The sequence below is a fragment of the Ruditapes philippinarum genome, unplaced genomic scaffold (assembly GCF_026571515.1).
Source record: "Ruditapes philippinarum isolate M1 unplaced genomic scaffold, ASM2657151v2 ctg6265_1_1_1_1, whole genome shotgun sequence".
Lineage (NCBI taxonomy): Eukaryota > Metazoa > Mollusca > Bivalvia > Venerida > Veneridae > Ruditapes > Ruditapes philippinarum.
Window position 1 is genome coordinate 141695 of NW_026865251.1, and position 21731 is coordinate 163425.

At 31.7% G+C, this 21731-nt stretch overlaps 1 protein-coding gene across 2 annotated transcripts; it reads right to left on the reverse strand.

Annotated features, from left to right (window-relative positions):
* Nucleotides 1-65: 65 nt before the first annotated feature.
* LOC132728356 (myb-like protein X) lies at nucleotides 66-16085 on the reverse strand. 2 transcript variants are annotated; one of them, XM_060714009.1, is made up of 4 exons: nucleotides 15798-16085; nucleotides 4984-5067; nucleotides 3366-3533; nucleotides 66-899 (listed from the first exon to the last, which is right to left on the reverse strand). In XM_060714009.1, the coding sequence occupies exons 1-4, from the start codon at nucleotides 15813-15815 to the stop codon at nucleotides 291-293; spliced, it is 879 nt and encodes a 292-aa protein (XP_060569992.1). In that variant the 5' UTR covers nucleotides 15816-16085; the 3' UTR covers nucleotides 66-290. The 2 variants fall into 2 exon arrangements, with proteins under 2 accessions (XP_060569992.1, XP_060569993.1); XM_060714010.1 differs by lacking the exon at nucleotides 3366-3533 and having other exon boundaries at nucleotides 15798-16083.
* Between the last annotated feature and the right edge of the window lie 5646 nt (nucleotides 16086-21731).

The following is a 21731-nucleotide window of genomic DNA, read 5'->3' on the forward strand; positions in this document are numbered from 1 at the left end:
ATACTTCCCTTACCTTGCCAAATATCTTATCTTTCAATCGAGAAAAAAACATGCATCCTTTAAATTGTACAACAAGTTCTGATTAGGATATACATATTTACTATTTTTCCAATATAAAAAAAAAAACAATCCCAGAATCTGAGCAAATCGCTTTATCATCTGTCCGATACTGTGTAAAACCATTTTTACTTTGCTTTGCATTGCAATCACTTAATCACTCAAAACACAATTGTATTAATTTACATTATCCAAAAGTTGCATTGTTTCCATCCTCTTAGAAAATCTTTAATCTAAAAGTCAAAATCATCTTCCTTAATCTTATCATTATCACTTTCATCGCTATTTCTTTCTACTCTAATATCTTCTTCAATATCCTCTACATCGTCAACAGTTTCCTGTTTTTCTACGGAGACAGATTTTGCGGCAGTAAACCCAGAGTTAACTTCCTTGAGACTTGTTGTTGTTTCAGTGGTTTCTTCGCCATGATTATAACGCATCGAATCTTGCGGAGAAAACGGCTGAGTTGAAACCTGTTCTGAAGATTTTTGTTCAACGTTAAAGTTTTCACTCATACGATATGAGCCATATAAATTCATGGGTGGTGGCGGTGAAGTAACGTTAACAAATGGCGATTCTTCTGTTTTTGGTTGCGTCGTCGGAAACGCGTTATCCAGCAGTGTATTTTTTGTTTCAAAATCTGTTACAAGTTTTTCTTCAACATCGATCAATGGTTTTTCTTTCTCTTGTTCAAGTGTCCTTCGTCTCTCTTCCTCCTGAAGTAATTTAAGGCTGGCCTCGAGGCGTTCTTGGCGTTCTGCTGCTTTCCTCTGCTCATCTTGAAGGCGAGTTTCTTGAGTTAAACTGGTCAGATTATTTCTGTTTAAAGTCTCTATAAGATCCTGCAAATACATTATTTTACATCAATTTAATTTTCTCAAAAAATAAATAAAATTGCATTGAGTGTTAAGGAAATGTAACTAAATTTCACAATCTATGTGGCCTTTTTCTTGTTTCAGGTAATATTTTGTTTCCACACAATTACTAGAGGAGCAAAGGCTATTTTTAGATCTATGGACATGCAATAGATGTTGTGTGGAACTTGGCAAATGTGAGTTTTTCCCAGCTAAGCCGTAGGTACAGTTATAGCTTCACGGTGCACTATCTGTCATAATAGATAAGTCAACCTGTTGCACATATTTTTGAAGCTGTAACTGTAAAGGTGGATTTAGATGGGAAAAACCCAAAATATTCTTAATTCCTGAATATTTGTCTAGTAGTATTGTTTTGTGACTTCTAAGTCAAATCATTTTATATGTACACTGGACGACAGTTTTTTCATGATTTAAAACATTTTCTAAATTTTCATAAAAATTAGGGACTGGTGTTCTGCTTTACAATGTAAAAAGTGAAAATGTGGTGCAAGGAAATTTGTATAAATTTCCATCAAAATTTACCTTTAACTTTCAAGTTATAAAAAGAGTGGGACAGTCTATTAATATTTAAGGCAGATTTATATTTTATACTAGACATTTTCCAACATCAACTGTTGCTTAACCAAGCCCCATTATAGCAGTCAAATCTTCAGAAACATATACATGTAGTCAATTCAGCTCAACTTGACAATGAAACTAGAAATGTGTCATCACGCCACAGATGCTGGCCCGCATGCAGCCAAAATTTCAGATGTTAGTTAGATTTAGTTCCAAATTTGTTTGCACAAACTATATTTTTGATGTTAAGTTTAAAGCCCTTAAAACTATTCAATGTTTTTTTGATGTTAAGTTTAAAGCCCTTAAAACTATTCAATGTTAACACAAACCATTTTATACACAGTTCAAGGCACTGAAACTATTCAGTGTTAACGTTTTGTAAATTGCATTTTGCATATTTATAGCCAAAAAAATTACTACATACACTTACACAAAAGTATGAGTGCTGAAACTGAAAAGTCAAATTTTTCTAATATTCAAGATAGATAACTTTGTCCAAAATCATCAAACCATGACCAAATTCAAACATGACCTGCGCATTCCTTTGACATATCCATATGTCAAATTTGAGTGGAATGTGTTATAAAAATGGGGGAGATAATGAACGGAAACTGAAAATTCATATTATTTTCAAAGTGGAAGGGGCATAACTCTGCCATAAATCATCAAACCATGACCAAATTGGTACTTGACCTGTGCATTCCTTTGACGTATCCATATGTCAAATTTGAGTTGAATGTGTCATACTGTTGGGAAGAGAATGAAGGGAAACTGAAAATTTCACATAATTTTCAAAGTGAAAGGGGCATAACTCTGCCAAAAAAGATCGAACCATGACCAAATTCGAACTTGACTTGCCCATTCCTTTGACTTATCTTTATGTCAAATTTGAGTTGAATGTGTACAAATGTTGGGGAGATAATGAACGGAAACTGAAAATTTTATCAAGGGGCATAACTTTGTCAAAAATCATCAGACCATGACCAAATTTGAACTTGACCTTATTTTCTCATGATATATCCATATGCCAAATTTGAGTTGAATGTGTGCAACTCTTACAAAGATAATGAATGAAAACTGATGATGACGGAATGACGGAGGGACAGAAGGACGGAATGACGGAAAAGAGTAACACTATATGTCCAGCCATCTTATGGCGAGGGCATAAAAATGAGCATAATGTCACTTTAAACCAAATGCTAGTTAAAGCAGCATGCCTCTAGATTCATGCAATTTCTTATGAAAATTTTCTTAAAATTTATTAAAAAGTAAAATATTGTCAATTGAACAAAGAAACTTATTTACACATTTGGCACTTAACATCTACAAAAAAGCATTTTACATTTTTTGTTTTTTTGCTCATCTGGAGGCATTCAGCTTTAAGATTTAAAAGAAATAAGAAGAGTGAGACGGAAAAAGCAGATAATATACTGCAATCAAATTTCAAATTCAAAGACTGCAAAGGAAAATTTTGAAAACTTTTAAGCCAAAATTAATGGCACCTTTTTCTAAAGCTAATTAATTGAGTAGAACCACTGAACTTTCATAAACTGACTTGATAGCTTCCTGACATGAAAGAATCCAAAGTCTCTGACAAACCCAAGAAATGAGGGGCAAGACTGACTTGAAGTCAGCCACTTAACCATTCAGCCATAGAGGCTTCTTTTCAGAATAAGACTAGTTCTATAGAATTATAATTCTTTCATTCAAGAACTCACCCATGAAATTAATTCACTATTTTCTAGAAATTCATTCAAAATTTATTCTCGTCAAATATTAAATTTTAAAATTATTTAGAACAGTTTCTTTATTCATAGATAACTGTATAATTCATATGCCACGATGATTTTTTTCTAAATCTTAAAAATACATTACCTGTGAGGGATGCTGTGGGCTTGTTATGGAGCGAGACGGGTACTGTCTCGATGCAATACCTGACCCCTGAGTCTGCGGGCGCAGGGCAGAATGGGTGTTAGCAAAGTAATCGGCTATATGGTTAGAATGTAGCGTATGGTTATGTAGCAAGGGTACAGAGGCATCTAGCTGGTAAAAATACACAGGGTAAATATTAAACTACGTGACATATAGAAATACATAGAATGCAATATGTGATATGTTTGGCTATTCTATAATTTATAGCAATAGAGACACTAGCTGTGAGAGAAAAAGCGTGAATTTTTAAATAGAGAAATCTGTATTATTCCATATTTTAGTTCAACATATCTGTATAATTCCATATTTCAGTTCAACATATCTGTATAATTCCATATTTCAGTTCAAAATATCTGTATAATTCCATATTTTAAAGTTCAACATATCTGTATTATTCCATATTAAAGTTCAGTATATTCTGTATTATTCAATATTTTTGTTCAACATATCTGTATTATTCCATATTTTAGTTCAACATAATTATCTGTATTATTCCATATTTTAGTTCAACATATCTGGATCATTCCATATTTTAGTTCAACATATCTGTATTGTTCAACATACAATATTACACACAGATTTTGAGACAGAATAACCTATACCCATTGTCAGAATAGAGAAATATATTATATATAAATAAATAAATATATAACCATTCTTTATTGACATCTACTTTGGTTAAATCAAGTAACATGATGTCATAGAGCTAAATTATATAAAAAGAGCGGATAAATACATATGTAAACCAACCCAAGATATGTGATTCTTTTCAATTAATTTGGGTGCATTTCAGTTTCTCTCTTTCTTTATTCTAGCCAAAGTTAAACATATAAAATACATGTAGTATAATCAAATCTACAATTTGTCACCTTAGTGCAGTAACAGGTTAACTCTTATTAAATCATACAAGGAGTTAACCTGTTACTGCACTAAGATGATGAATTTTTGTACTCTTTACCAATTAGAATACATAAATATATTTCATAATTTATTCCACAAGTTTGACCAATCAAAATACATATTTCATGTATTACAAGCTGAACCAATAAGAATGCAGAATTATTTCATATTCTACAAGTTTGACCAATCAGAATACAGCTGGACCAATAAGAACACATAACAAATAATTACTTATAGAGTCAGAATACATATTTCATACACTACAAGGCTTAATGTTTAAATTAATCTTCATGAAGTATTATATATCACATATTGCAAGATTTGAATTAAATAGATAATTAAGATTAATCAATTAAAAAGCAACAAGTTAGAAAAGGCAACATATTTAAGGTACCAGAATACAAAATTACCAAACATTTCAATTTTCATACATTATCTGATTAAAAAATTTCTACAAAAAAACAGTCATTAAGAAACATCTGAGTATCCTGATATTAGTCATTAAATCTATTTAGTAATTCAAAAGTTCAAGATAACAAGTAAGACAAAATATATTTATTTTTTCATCATTTTGTTTCCAGGTACCTTATGTCAAAGAAACTGTTAGAAATTATTTTAGGAAAGATTAAAAACAAACACCCCAAGCCTAAGAGTTAGCTACCTGGGTGTTAGCGTCTGAAGCAGACATGGAGGCTAAACTGCCCTTGGGTGCTGCCCGCATGTTGCGTCCCAGCTTCATTTCAACCTGAAATATATAAAATAAAATGTCATCTTTTAGATTAGTCTATCATTTTCTGTAACTAAGAAACAGTAAGTTTGATTGTTTATTTAGTTTTTATGCTTATATATGCCGACACAATTATTTCATTATGGTTGGTCTACCTCACTAGCTTTTCTGGATAACTAAATCAGTTACATATTACTCTGCATGCTACCGACCACTAAACCAACATGATTTTTTAATCAGCAAAGTGAGACAAATGACCATTAAACTCAATGTTAGAGATCAACTGTTAGTCACAGAGAAATTTTGAATTACCCAAGGATCAAACTAAAAGTTCCTTGTTAACAAATCTGATGCTGAGACTCCCTATTTCAACTGGGCGGTGTAATGAATCAGACAAAAGCATATTCAAATCTAATTTATCCAAATCTGCTCCCTTAAAAACCAATGTCTCAAAAGGTAACATGGCTTAATGGCCCCAGAGGTTATTGGCACTGGAACCCTATGATCAATGAAAATAGAGTACTAGTGTAACACTCAGCTCAGTAAGTACAAGTGAACTTTAATTTGAAATGCCCTGCAACAATAAGTTTCCCAGCATTCAGTATAATAGAGCAGTCGCTGCAGTGTATTTGCACGTCCTTTCAACCGGACAAAACTGCCTGATGCTTGTCTCAACGATTATGACCTTAAATATACATGTATATACATCATAATTAATAGTTTATTGTTTATTCTAACACAACCCGCATTTATCCTTATTGAACATAGAAGAACAGAAAGTGTGTGTTATTATGCAATAAAATCACTGTTGACAGTCTATATTTAGACAATGTGTGTGATGCAATCATTATATATATGTGACGTAACCACTAAAAATGCTACGCGCTGAAATAAGTACGGAAACAAATCAAGGGTAATTTAGCTTAATATCAGGTATGGCAGCATTTATTTGTTTATGTTGTGTTAGAATCGAAATAATATATCCAAATCGGTGATTTGATCGCTTGATAAAATCTCTGTTTGTCATTCGGATGCGCATCATTATATCACAAGTTTATTGTTTAACAACTTTATTTTAGTTTGATTGCATTTGAAGCTGTTAATATTAAGCTTATGGAAAAACTCTTGAATCCGTTCCTGTAACTAACCAATACTAAGCAATGAGTGTAAAGTTTCTTGCTCAAGGAAACAACGGCTTGCCCCTGACTAGATTTGAACCCATGCAGCCAGCAATCCTTAAATCACAAGTCAGTGTCGCATTCATCACTCAACCAGGCAGCCACTCATTTCCTTTTACCATACATGTAGGTATAGAGCCAGGCTAGTCTGATTGGGTTCGATATTGTTACCTGACCAACTTTAATCACATCTTGATTTCCCCAAATTATTAATGGACACTTCCAAAAATGAAAGCTGGACATGTCCATTTTAAAATTCAGCAAGTAACAGGTTTAAAAATTTGTTAACTAAAAAAACAAACAAGAAACATGGCAATGCCATGAAACCAGGTTTTCAATTATCACCATTGTAGATAAATATGTTGTATTTGAAATACAAATACAAGCAACAAACAATGTAACTATGTGCAATGTAAAACATGAATAATGTAGGAGGAATTGCCACTGAAGAAGTGTTCACTATAATATTATGTATAAGGAAAAAAACAAAGGGCCATAATTAGGTCAAAAACTATCCAATCACAAAACCCCGACAATATGTGCCAGGGTGCTTGATGACAAAGCTTCTGTGAAAGTTTGAACAAAATCCGTTGAGAAATGTAGGACGAGTTCAGCACAGAAGAATTTGTTCACTATAATTATATTGATAATTCTGTATAATGAAAAAACAAGTTACAAAGTAGACATGAAATAATATATCATATCTTTTTTAAATTACCTCCAAAGATGATATGACCTTTGACTGCCAAATCAAGTTAAAATCATGTAAACAGGATTTTCAATGTTAATGTCACTGTGACCTTGACCTTGGAGCCAGCCATGCGGAACATGCGTTCTGCACGTCATCTTGATGTGGTAAACATTTGTCTGAAGTTTCATCAAAATTCTTCAAAGGGTTGAAGAGTTACAGAGCGGACAGGATTTTCAATGTTAATGTCACTGTGACCTTGACCTTGGAGCCAGCCATGCGGAACATGCGTTCTGCACGTCATCTTGATGTGGTAAACATTTGTCTGAAGTTTCATCAAAATTCTTCAAAGGGTTGAAGAGTTACAGAGCGGACACAATTGACTGCCAAATCAAGTTAAAATCATGTAAACAGGATTTTCAATGTTAATGTCACTGTGACCTTGACCTTGGAGCCAGCCATGCGGAACATGCGTTCTGCACGTCATCTTGATGTGGTAAACATTTGTCTGAAGTTTCATCAAAATTCTTCAAAGGGTTGAAGAGTTACAGAGCGGACAGGATTTTCAATGTTAATGTCACTGTGACCTTGACCTTGGAGCCAGCCATGCGGAACATGCGTTCTGCACGTCATCTTGATGTGGTAAACATTTGTCTGAAGTTTCATCAAAATTCTTCAAAGGGTTGAAGAGTTACAGAGCGGACACAATTTCGTTTGACGCCCGCCCGCCCATCCGCCCATCCGCCCAGCCGCCCATCCGCCCATCCGCCCATCCGCCCGCCATACCCCAATCTAATAACCAGGATTTTCAAAATTGAAAACCTGGTTAAAAAAAACAATGTTCTTTCTTTTTATACAATGATATACTGTTTAACCTTTTCTAAGAAAAATATTTCTCCACTGTTTTTGCTTGTAAATTCTTAAGTTATGAGTCTCCACACGCCAGCTGCAATTGTTTTCCGGGAAACATTTACAGCAGAAAAAAATATTGTCCCCATAAAACTTTCCTTTTCTCAATGTAACAGTATTGCCTAAAAACTTGTAAGTATCTAACAATGCAACAATTTATTACACAGTTCATAAAACCGATTCAAAGGTTAATGATTACGGTTGGTCCGTTTCCCCCAATCTTTCTAAGAAATGGAAAAAATTTGATTTGCCTCGTTTCCCGAAGGAGACTAATCTGATTCAATCCAATCAGTAAAGTACCGATATATAAATAGATCAATCATGGAAATTGAATCAACGAGAAAAATCAAATAAGACGATCAAGTTTACAGGCCATACGACCCCTCATGTTATAAATTTGTACCCATATAATAGATTGCTTTACTTCACTTAGCTGTATTAGGCTTGTAAGGTTGAATGAACTACATTTCAGTTCAGAAGCCTATTTTGATAACAGCTAAAACTTCTAAGAGTTTCATTATTTGTGTAATGTATATATCTTTGATGCAACATAATTAATTATGGTTGTTTGACTGATTTCAATTTCAGATTGCTGCAGACTCTACCTTGTAACAAACAAGAAAATGCCACAGTCTGACAAGAAACTTTTAAACTGTTGGCTAAATATCTAAAATAAAACAGAAAATTTCAATACTCCGAAATACACTCACTGTGTATAAATTCAATGGTAGGATACTACGTTATTGCGGTGGCGCACCTGCAAAATGCTCCCAATCGAACTGTGTTTTGTCAGCTCATAGATAAAAAAATAATTTTTTTCAAATAAATCGTAAGAATATCAAAATATAATATACACTGTGCACCAAAGATTGGCTTTAGTATTTGATATAATTTTTAAATTTTTTTAAAGTTTTACTGTCTGGTTTAAACCTGAAAACGGGATACATTTTGTTTGTGAGTCCATGTGGGGGCATTTAGAAAAAAAAACTTAACACGTTTTCAGGGGTAAACTCAGGCAGTAAAATTTTTTAAAATTATATCAAGTACTAAAGCCAATCTTTGGTGTGCTACATTATTTTTTTTACATTCTTAAAATTTCTTAGAATAAAAACTTATTTTAAAAAAATTGGGAGCATTTTGCAGGTGCGCAATGATGTAGTACATGTATGATCTTCTCAATTTTGAAATTATAATTAGCAAATCAAAAATTATTGCAATTCCAAAGACTTAAAAACATCAAATTTGAAAATCTTTCATATTTTTCATATCAATTTTTTATTCAACTCGTAGCACGATTTCAGAAGTGTTTAAACACTGTTCATTTCTGGGTCATTTTTCACAAGTAAAATGTCTATTCTTGGAAAATGTTCCAGGTGAAAGATCACAAATTTTGCACAAATTTTTAGTAACAGACCTACACAAATGGTACACAAATGGCAGCAAAAACTTTGAGTCATGTCATGTCAGAAAAAAACTTCAGTGGATCCCTTTAACTTAATAATAACAATAATAATTATGAATTAAATTGTCATACCATACAGTATATTAAGGTGATAGAAATAGAGTCACAGACCTTCCTGTTAGAATTAAAACATCAGGTGGTCTTCTATTATTTTTTCTGGCATGAATGGGCACCCGGGTTTTATCAAGCCCATTCATGCTAAAACAAATGGATAGCAGCTGCTGTCAAATGAAAGACTTTGTCTATTTTCAGGTACAAGAACATTATAAGTCCTAATTATAAAGGTTAACTTCATACATATAATTATAAATAAAAAAACAAAAGTTCATTATTCATCAATTTTTATGGAGCATAATAAATACATTATTCATCAATTCTTATGGAGCATAATAATTCATTAGAAACCTATGAAACAAGGGGAATTTGTCCGAGTAGGGGATTAATGTCCACTCATGGAGGGGATTTTGTCCGGATATGCGAAGGGCATGATGTCTGTACACCGATAGCTTCCTCACATAAATTTTTGTTGTCTATTTTCACATGCATTTATATTTTATAAAAGAATGAGTGGAAAGTGTCCACACATGGAAGTATCTGTCTATACTGAAGGTATACCTGGATAGACTAAGCTTCTTCACATAAAAGATGGTCAACACATTTAATCATATCTGAGGCCCCCGGTTTCACAAGTTGTTTTGACTTAAACTAAATTACGTTCTCATTAAACAACTTCAGTTGAGTAATGCGTTGAGTTGGGTTTCACGAAATTTTAATTTTTCAGTTGCCAACAGATTGACCATTAGTAGCATATGTACGGTATCTTTTTTCTTTCCCTTTTTTTGACACAGAAAAATGGCTTCAATTCCAGTAATTATGAGAGACAAGTCTTTGGAAACATGGGATAATTATAACTTGCATGTCACTGACCTTGTCACAGCCAGAAATTCCTGTCAACCCAAGCAGTCTGATTTGACTATTCCCTTTAAACCCTTGTCTCACTAAAAAAATCTTAAATGGACTTGCTCATCTTTCAATCTGACAAAATTTAAGGGAAAATTACAAAATAGTATACTGAATGTATAGCGAACAGTGCAGGGCTCATTATTAGGTGGTCCAGAAGCTCTTGGCCTGCACTGGTCATATGAGTAGAATATGTAGCAGCCCACAGCTGGATGAGAGTTGGAAACTTAAAATTACATACAAAAAAACATATTGCAATTCTCATCACAAAAACAAAAATAACTAAAATACAGTCTGATTGGGCCATATCTTTCTAAAGCGTCTTTTACCATAATATAGGTCAATAGATAAAAGAGAAAAATGGCAATTATCTAGCCCCGCATCAGACATATAGGGTAACATTATGAAATATGCAATAGTTCTGAATATGAGAATCTTCTAGATCTCTCTCGAGACATATTCATTGGCATATAAAATAGGCAACTTTAGACACTCGAATGATCAAGTTCACCAAAAATTCCTACGGAAATTGTCTTGCTAATTTATTATAGCCCAAACGTCAATGTAGAAATGTCCAGGACTATTAATATAATCATACAGACTAAAAGAGTTCTTAACATATCTATTTGTTGGTCATTTACACTTGAAGCTAAATAATGCATAAATTTTGATGTACATGAAGTTCGGAATAAACTAGAAATGTGTCCATAGGACACGGATGCCCCCACACGCCACTGTTCTATCAATCTTATGACTTTAGGTCAAATATTTTTTGGACTACATGTGCCACAAGTTGAAAACGAAAAATCAACAAAAGGCCATAATTCTGTTAAATTTGGTCGCAGCAAAAATTCCTTCCTTTACTACCATCTACACATTAAGGTTGTTCATCCCTGGAATTTTAAGCAAAATCTGCCATCCGGTTTAAGAGGAGTTGCATTCACAAAATTTCTACATAGTATATAGTGAAAAAATCAACAAAGGGCCATAATTCTGTAAAATTTGGTTGCAGCAAAAATTCCTTCCTTTATTACTATCTACACCTTAAGGTTGTTCATCCCTGTAAGTTTAAGCAAAATCTGCCATCCGGTTTAAGAGGAGTTGCGTTCACAAAATTTCTACATAGTATATAGTGAAAAAATCAACAAAGGGCCATAATTCTGTTAAATTTGGTCGCAGCAAAAATTCCTTCCTTTACTACCATCTACACATTAAGGTTGTTCATCCCTGTAAATTTAAGCAAAATTTGCCATCTGGTTTAAGAGGAGTTGCGTTCACAAAATTTCTACATAGTATATAGTGAAAAAATTAACAAAGGGCCATAATTCTATTAAATTTGGTCGCAGCAAAAATTCCTTCCTTTACTACCATCTACAAATTAAGGTTGTTCATCCCTGTAAGTTTAAGCAAAATCTGCCATCCGGTTTAAGAGGAGTTGCGTTCACAAAATTTCTACATAGTATCTAGTGAAAAAATCAACAAAGGGCCATAATTCTGTTAAATTTGGTCGCAGCGAAAATTCCTTCCTTAACTACCATCTACACATTAAGGTTGTTCATCCCTGTAAGTTTAAGCAAAATCTGTCATCCGGTTTAAGAGGAGTTGCGTTCACAAGATTTCGGGACGTACGGACTGACAGACGGACAAGTGCAACGCTATATGCTCCCACATTGTGGGGGCATAAAAATAACTTAAAGAAAACCTTTATAGAGTTTTATCATAAACATAATCAAGAATTTTATTTTTGTGCCCGCATATGCACAACTGTGTACTGAAATTCTTCCTAAGGTTTGATAACTGAAGACAGACTAAAATACCCCCTGTGCCATCGGTTTAGAGCCAGGTCATTCTGCAATGTACAATGTATTTCTGTTCTGCATTGCAAGTCCGGTGTCTGATTAAATTTCAAAATAAAGATATTTTTCAAAATCCACCTGCAGCATAATATGAAATGCCTAGACATATAGCTATGAATAAACAAGAAACATGGCAATGCCACGAAACCAGGTTTTCAATTATCACCATTGTAGATAAACATGTTGTAGTTGAAATACAAATACAAGCAACAAACAATGTAACTATGTGCAATGTAAATCATGATTAATGAATTTTCTATTTTTAGTAACTGTAACCTTGACCCTAGGAGGCCAAAAAGTGAAGTCTTCATAAAAACTTGCTTTACAACAAATTTCATAAAAATATCTTATTCCAAACAAGTTATTGACCGGAAACCTATTTTCTACTTTTAGTAACAGTGACCTGACTGGAAACAGATTTTCTATTTTTAGCAACAATGACCTTGACCTTGACTCTACAGGACCCAAAAGCAGGCAGATGAGCTGGCAGGCATGCAACAACCTAGATTGTTTCTGTTTTATAACTAAATAAAAAATGTTGTGATTAATAGGATATATTACACTAATAATTAAATTTTAAGGAAAAACAAAGGGCCATAATAAGGTAAAAGGTAAAAACTTATCCAATCATAAAACCCTGACAATACACAGCAGGGCACTTGAAGATAAAGCTAATCTGTGAAAATTTGAACAAAATCCTTTGAGAAATGTAGAAGCAGTTGGGCAACAGAAGAAATTGTTCACTATATACTCTATATAAGGGAAAAAAACAAAGGGCCATAATTAGGTCAAAAATTATCCAATCACAAAAACCCAACAATATGCATCAGGGCACTAGATGACAAAGCTTCTGTGAAAGTTTGAACAAAATCCCTTGAGAAATGTAGGAGGAGTTGCGCACAGAAGAAATTGTTCACTATATATTCTGTATAAGGAAAAAAAACAAAGGGCCATAATTAGGTCAAAAATTATCCAATCACAAAACCCCAACAGTATGCATCAGGACACTTGATGACAAAGCTTCTGTGAAAGTTTGAACAAAATCCTTTGAGAAATGTAGGAGGAGTTGCGCACAGAAGAAATTGTTCACTATATATTCTGTATAAGGAAAAAAAACAAAGGGCCATAATTAGGTCAAAAATTATCCAATCACAAAACCCCAACAGTATGCATCAGGACACTTGATGACAAAGCTTCTGTGAAAGTTTGGTCAAAATCCTTTGAGAAATTTAGGAGAAGTTGCGCACAGAAGAAATTGTTCACTATATATTCTATATAAGGGAAAAAAAACAAAGGGCCATAATTAGGTCAATATGCACCAGGGCACTTGATGACAAAGCTTCTGTGAAAGTTTGGTCAAAATCCGTTGAGAAATGTAGGAGGAGTTGCGCACAGAAGAAATTGTTTACGCCCACCCGCCTGTCCGCCCGCCCGCCCGCCGACATACTTCAATCTAATAACCAGATTTTTCCTTCGGAAAACCTGGTTAAAAAGATTAAAGCCATTTATTCCCTGTAATTACTGATAAACTCATCATTTCTTACACAGAGACCTTTCGTCCTACTTTCATTGAAAACCCTTGCACACACTAGGAAATAGAATCTAATCATGTGTAAAACTTCATATAATTTTTGTTCTGGAAAAAACCAAAGCCTGCAAATACTACCACTTACATAAATCATTTAATGGAAAAAAAACTACATGTGGCCTTAAAAAATCATTCTGATAAAATCACAGCCTTCAAAAGTTGTTCGAGAAAAATTTATCAAAAATCATTCTGAAAAAAACTAAAGCCTTCAAATATTGTTCTGGAAAAACTACTGTTCTGGAAAAAAAACTATATACAGCCTTGAAAGTTGTTCTGCAAAAACTTACAGCCTTCAAAAATTGTTTCGGAAATAGACTTTCAAAAGTTGTTCTGGAAAAATTACAGCCTTTAAAACATGTTCTGGAAAAACTACAGCCCACATAAATTGTTCTTGAAAAATCACATCCTTCAAAAATTGTTCTAAATAAATTATATATAGTCTTCAAAAATTATTCTGGAAAAATCATAGCCTTCAAAACTTGTCTTAGAAAATGTAATACAGCCTTCAAATATTGTTCCAGAAAAATTACCGCCTTTAAAAATTTGTCTGGAAAAAGGAACACTTTTAGAAGTTGTTCTGGGAAAACTGTATCCTTTAAACATTGTTCTGAAAAATAAAAAGCTTTCAAAAATTGTTCCGGAAAAATAAAAGAGCTTAAAAAATTGTCTGGAAAAATAAAAAAGCTTTCAAAAATTGTTCTGGAAAAATTTAAAAGCTTTCAAAATTGTTCCAGACAAATAAAAGCTTTCAAAAATTGTCTGGAAAAATAAAAGCTTTCAAAAATTGTTCTGGAAAAACTACAGCCAAGACACTGCATCAGTTCTGAACTTGAGTAATAATATTTCACCATAATTAACTCAAAATAAAGATCTAATTTCTAATTAATCTAATTTCTAATTAATATATGAAACTTCTTCGAATTTAATAACTGATATAACTTTTTGAAAATTAACTTATTCTTGAACAGACTTTTAAAGACATTTTCCTGGTCTGCACTCTTCCATTTTCTCAATTCAAACCTTTATCATACAAGTTTCATGTTATTTTGTTGTTTTCATTGCTACTTTGGGATCTCCTTTATTCCAGATTTTTATTATTGAATGCTTAATAACTACTTTAATGTTATACCAATTCAAATGGTAAGAGAAATACAGACATTTTCTTGGGATTATTACTAAACATCCTCAATTATTATAACAATATTATTATATACATTTAAATAATTGTCAATCATTAAAGGGATATTCAGGCAAAATAATGACAAAAATATCAAAATTATCTTTTGTACTCAAATCAGGCTAAAATGATGTTTCTTGAAAGTTCAGCATGAATTTCAGTTTGAATTTTATATATTTTGGGTTTGAAACGTAAACATTTCTATATATGTTGAACAAAATTTTGACGGCAATAGAATCACCAAATAGTTTTAAAAGAAGTCAGGTGACTTGAACCAACTCTTTAAGTTACAATAAGAGATATTTTGGATATTGTATGATTGAAACAAGTCTATGTCATCAAGTTAGGAAACCACCATTTTATTCTTTATATGGAGAAAAGTTTTGTTCCATTGACTGTCTTATATATTCATTTTGAGGGCATTTACAGAATAATGAATGAAAAATTCAAAACTAAGAGATGAAAATTTTGCCTGTGTCTCCCTTTAAGTCCCTAGTGTCTTAGATTAAAATTTTTGCACTAAATTGCTATGCAAATCTGTTTAAATTAGGAATGAAAAATATAATGCTACATGAATACATGAAGGTCCTATGATTATATTTGGAAAGTAAAGAAATTAACCCTTAACCAGCTGAATTTGTGACTACAATGACAATTGTCAATAAAATATCATAATAAAACTTTTAAAGAAAGCCGGTTGGCCAAGGCCTTAATTCTTTTATTATAAAAATGCTCCAATAACTTAAATTTGATTACCAATTTAAAACAAGAAACTGAAAATTGCACGACTCCAACAGCCAAGCTTGTGCAAAGAAAGTTGGTCATTCTTTTTTTTTTCTAAACATTTTAAGTTTCTTATCCCTCTGTAAAACATTATTATTCACTGTTTTTATACATGTACATTTGTATATAAACAACTAAAATACTTACACCAAAGAAATTAAACATATTTCCACAAATTTCACAAAATTCCACAAATTTTCTTTCATATAAAGTCCTGGAATACTGACAAGACTTTATGCCTTTATCCTTTATATCTCCTTCATTGTTTGAAAAATATATGTATGAAACCTTTTACAGCATGCAACACTGCCTCGTAATATTTGTCCTCCAACGGAACAAAGAATATCAATTTTACAATTCAGCATTCAAACTATTCCTGGAATATGAATAATTCATTCAAAAATTATTTTTCATAAATCTATCAAAAATATTTTCTGCATCTTAGCCTAATACAGACCTAACATGTGAATAACATGCCGATGGAAAATTTCTGCGATATTTAATATATACATCTACGTCTTGTTTGAAATATTTGCGTGATAATTTTATACTTTTTAAGTCACTCGTAAAATACTGCCAGACTGTGTTACTGAATTTCCATGTTAAGATGCACAGACTGGCACCTATTTATATCCAGAATTTCCTTAGGGATGACTAAATATCCATTGACCACAAAATTTCTGAGACAATTAAATTTAAAGATAAACTTGAACAAGTCTTTCTATATTTAGTATTACCTCTTTTAAGGATGGGAATACCAAAATAAACATAAATGACCTTTTTTTTAATTTCATTAGCAATGAATCAATACACTTTCTCTGTTCAAATTTTTTTTTAACACAATTAATTTTTCAAACAATTCCCCCTAAAATTATTTAAAGAAAAATAACATCAAATAAACAAATCAATTGAGAAAAATTCAAAATTTACCAAACAAGAATTTGATAAAACAATTCACATAAACATAACATAAAATTTATCCATTCTTAAATTTTAAAAACATTATTTTTACTTAAAAATCTTTTCTTTTTTTAAAGCCATTAGAGATTTTGTTATTTATTTGTTTTCACATTACAACGAAGACAAAAATCAAACAAACAAATGAAACGTCAATTTGTTAGAAGAAAATTCATGTTTTCTACGATATCGGAGATATTGGAATAGTTCGACACTCTTCGATACAAGCATTACAATGTTGATAATAGGGGAAGAAATTTTGTCTCAGTATTCAACAGTAATCAATGAAATGTTCTTCGTAGAGTGCTTGTACCTCGTTCATTAATTTGTCAAAAACTCTACACCCAATTTATATGGTAAAATAGTTTCCAAGCCATTCCATTGATACAGTACAAATACAAAACGATCCTCTAAGGGAAGGTTTTTATTTCGTCATGTTTAATCTACATCATGTCCAGAAACCTTCAGGCTTCAAATTAGTGATGTTCTCAAAATATGTTATGTTTGTACATTCTTGCAAAGAAAAATAAAATGAGATAATGCTACATAAAGAGGCTGTGTGCATGAATGGACGTTTAAAATTGTAAATTTATAGATCTAATAATACACAGGCATCAGAAGAAGGTGCACGAGGAGTTTGGAATTGGAAAGTAGGACCTAAGCAGGGTCCCAAAAGTTTTTCAACAGGACCACACTATTGATGTGTCTGTGTATTTCAGTTTATTTATAGTCGCCACCGGTTTCCCATATGGGCAATTCCTCCAGAAGAGTATATTAGGCATTTTATATTTTTGAGGATTGTGATTTTAAGTCTCATCCAAAAGATTGATTAGTAATTGTAGTTGGCCAGCCCGAGAATCGAACCAACAATGTCGAGATTTAACTTTAGATGGACCTGAACTCTAATTTACAAGGTGTTTGTAAAATAGTATTGTCATAATTATTAGTGTTTTTTTGAAAAGCAACAAAGCTCATAACATCAGATTTGAAATATTTTGCACTCTACTGAAATATAAATATTTTAAAAAAAAATATTTTTTTTTTTTAGAAAAGGCTTATATTCCCCTAGCCACTACATGAATCTCTTTGATAATACATATGGTAATAATATGTTTTATCACATACCTGTGCCATTTTTGCGACTCCGTAAATATGGTATTGCATAGCCGTGCATATTATTTTTTGATGTGACATCATTTGAGTTATATAAACAAAGTGTTAAGATGCGTTAAAATGTTAACGTTATGCTATAGGCGCATCAATGAAAATGGTATTTTTTCACTTCAAACAGTCTTTATTTTTGGTATGTGATGAATAGAATATTAAATTTGTGAAAGTTCATTACTAAATTTATTGAACTCCTTAAATAAAATATTATGCTCGCCTGAGGCTCGCATATTATAATTTTATTCAAGTCGTTCAATAAATTCAGTATGAAACTTACACTCATTCAATATCCTCTGTATATAATCACACTTGAAAATATGCATTTCCACTGAATTATTGATAAAATGTATTTTATGCATTTATATAACTAAGTTTAATATACAAATATTATCCATTTCAGAAGCAACAATTGGTTTATTTAAACGATGAAGCAATTATGGATCTATATTAAGCTTTGCTCCAAACATCTGTCTGGAATTTTAGTTTTGAATAACACTGGGGATATAAAAAAAAATAGAAATATATGAAAGTACTACACCTGAATATTTGAAATATTTGCATTTTGTTTAAAGCTGCTATAATCTCCAGATAAATGAAATTAATCTTCAAAAATGAAATTTGTGGTCAATTCCTACGCATCAAATTTCAAAACCAGTTTTAAATAGCCGATTAACATCGCTCAGACTGATATTATTCTTAAAAATATTACATATATACAAATGTACATGTATAATCAATTCAAATAAAAGCTTTCGACGTTTTTCTTTTTTTTTTTCATTTTCTTTTTTTTTTCTTTTTTTCTTTTTTAAATATTATTACACCTAACACATGTAAAACAATTGCCATTCAATTCCTTACAAACTTAAACAGGGTTACAAAATAACTTCCTTAAATGACTTTTACAAATAAAATTATCTATTTTTCCCCTCATATGATATTAATTATATCTAGAAATTCTGTTTTTATCTTGGGATGTTCTCATTTTATCATCACTGTAACATGATTATGGGAAAAACAGAAATTAGGATCATTAAAATTGTAAAATAACATCATCTATATTCATTTCAAAATTTCCATGGCATTTAAGTTAAATTATTAAATCTCAATTGTAAAGGGAGTTAATACTTCTACAGTTATTGAACAGCTCAGAATTTTTCACTAAATGTCATAATGACCTTGACCTTTGACCTACAGACCAAAAAAGTGAATTCAAATTTTTCATTTCAGTCTTATTACAATGACTTTTAAGTAATAGCTCAAAAGTAACTAAGATACATGCAGAACTATGTAGATCTTGATATAAACAAATGAAATCTTTGAATTTTCATTACAACTCTCCCGTTTTTTAGGCATCATACAAAAAAAATGAATTGTCAAATAAATGTTACTTTAGCAGTATAAAATTTACTGAAACAACCTTGACTTTAACCTTTATAGTCTCCTTGTAGTAACTAAATATATCCATGCATCCCCCTGTGCAGACCAAGATCTTGGTCTACCCTTCAGTCAGACTACTTATTTTGAAAATTTTCCCTTAATATCATAAATGGTTTTCTCTAGATTGAAAGACAGATAAGTCCATTTTAGATATGTAGTGGTGTAAGGGATTTAAAATGCATGTAAAGAAGACGTTACTCATTATTGTGAAAGAAATTCCGCTTCATGTACGATAGAGCTGTCTGCGTCATTTTCTTTAAAAAAAAACCAACTTCAAAAGTCTGCAAAACTTCTTTAAACAGTAAATGGCGGAATCCTTTTAAAACTATTGGCAAGGTTTCTTAATGTCCTCTTTTCTTTCCAGAAATATAAAACCATAATGTACGAAATATTATTGAAGTTCTACAAAGAAAAAGCAAATATTTGCGATCAATACGAATCAGTTTGGCGCCACTTAAATATGATCTGTCAAAATTATAACAAGAAGTCTTCAATGATCACGATATAGGATGTTCCTTCTCGTCTCGTTTGTTTAATATATACCAGACATTTGAGTGGGATTTATTCCCCTCCTCCCCTCAATTTGATTAAAGCAAATTAATGTATTATGAATACCATGTATTTTGCAATGCAGTAGTTTCGCTATCATAATATAAATTAGAGAATATATGTGACTGTAATATATCCTTTAAAGTGACTGTGATATAATTTTTACAGTGACTGTAATATAACCTTTACAGTGACTGTAATATAATCTTTACAGTGACTGTAATATAATCTTTACAGTGACTGTAATATAATCTTTACAGTGACTGTAATATAACCTTTACAGTGATTGTAATATTACCTTGACAGTGACTGTAATATAACCTTTACAGTGAATGTAACTTAATCTTTACAGTGATTGTAATATAATCTTTACAGGGACTGTAACATAATCTTTACAGTGATTGTAACATAATCTTTACAGGGACTGTAACATAATCTTTACAGTGAATGTAAAATAACCTTTACAGTGACTGTAATATAACATTTAAAGTGAATGTAATATAATACTTACAGTGACTGTAACAAAACCTTTATAGTGACTGTAATATAATATTTACAGTTACTGTAATATACCTTTTACACTGACTGTAATATCTTAAATATGCTACAATGAAGCTACTCAATTTTAATTTTAATGAGTCTACATACACACGATAAGAAGAAGATTTGATCAGCAGTTTTAAAGAAGTTGAGGCTATTTAGATGCATGGCTAGCCACACATCATATGATCATAACACTTCAACTTTGTCATGATCTATATTGAAATATTTTTTCCTATGTCAATATCTTAATATCAACTTGGCGTCAAAATCCCACATGAAGTCAAATAACCTAGCTGCTACTGAAATTTTCTATTTATTAACTTAATTAAAATTCAAATCATGGTTTTGAAACCAGAAGAAAAACTTTCACAGATTGGCTTTCCCCACAAGAAACTTCCTTGATTGATTCATTTAAAAAAGATTATAATATTAAGCTTTTAACTTCATTAAATTCCATGAATTGAAGCTTTTAGCATTTTAATGAATTTTCCATTACCTAAACCGTCAAAATAAAACTGTAATTTGAAAATGTCACCAAATAAATAAGTCGCAAAAAATCAAGGGTTTAGTACACAAGAACTGCCAGTTGGATTATGAAATGAGTGTGATAGTGCACGTAAACAAAGGGAAATTATTCTGAGACAATCAATGCTTGAGTTATGGTCCTTGGAATGTGAGTTAAAAGACTCTTGCAAGGTGCTTTTTTATTCGTTAAGTATCAAAAACCTTGTGAAAGCTAGATAGCTATAGTTTTCGGATGAGAAAGGAACGAAAGTTGTGGTTGGGATTCGAACAGCGGACATTGGCAAATGATTCAGCATCTTTAATTACTCAGCGCCACAATTAAAGTCCTTACAGTAACTTTATAGACAATTCCAAAATTCAAAATAGGACCAAGTCCATAAGCCCTTAGCCATCTGGCAGCAACTGAATATACCATTGCGAACAGTGATCATGGTTTGCACTGTTTGCTATTTAGTAAGTCCTGACATTGAAATCTTCCATAACAATGATGAATAATTTTGTCCAAACTGAAAAACTAGATCAAGTCTATTTTTAGATATTAAGCCTTGTAAGTGCTCAAATTTTTAATTAAGCTCAAAATCCACAATTTTATAAATAAACAATCACAATAAAAAATATTAATAAAAACATTAACATCTGATCATCCTAAACAGTTTTTCATTTCAATATGTTAACATCAATAAAATTGTGTGAATTGATCTAAAGATCATATACCAATTGCTTTGTATTACTATTTTTTCCATTTTTACAAGAGATTTCTTTATCAAAGTACTTATTTTCATTTTTAGATAGTAGATCCTTCTTAAAATGGATTTGCTGGCCGGTCTTGGTCTATATTTAGGTGACAAATCGACAGTAAGCAATTTCATTAGTGCAGTTAACATGCAGTCAGTTGAATATTAC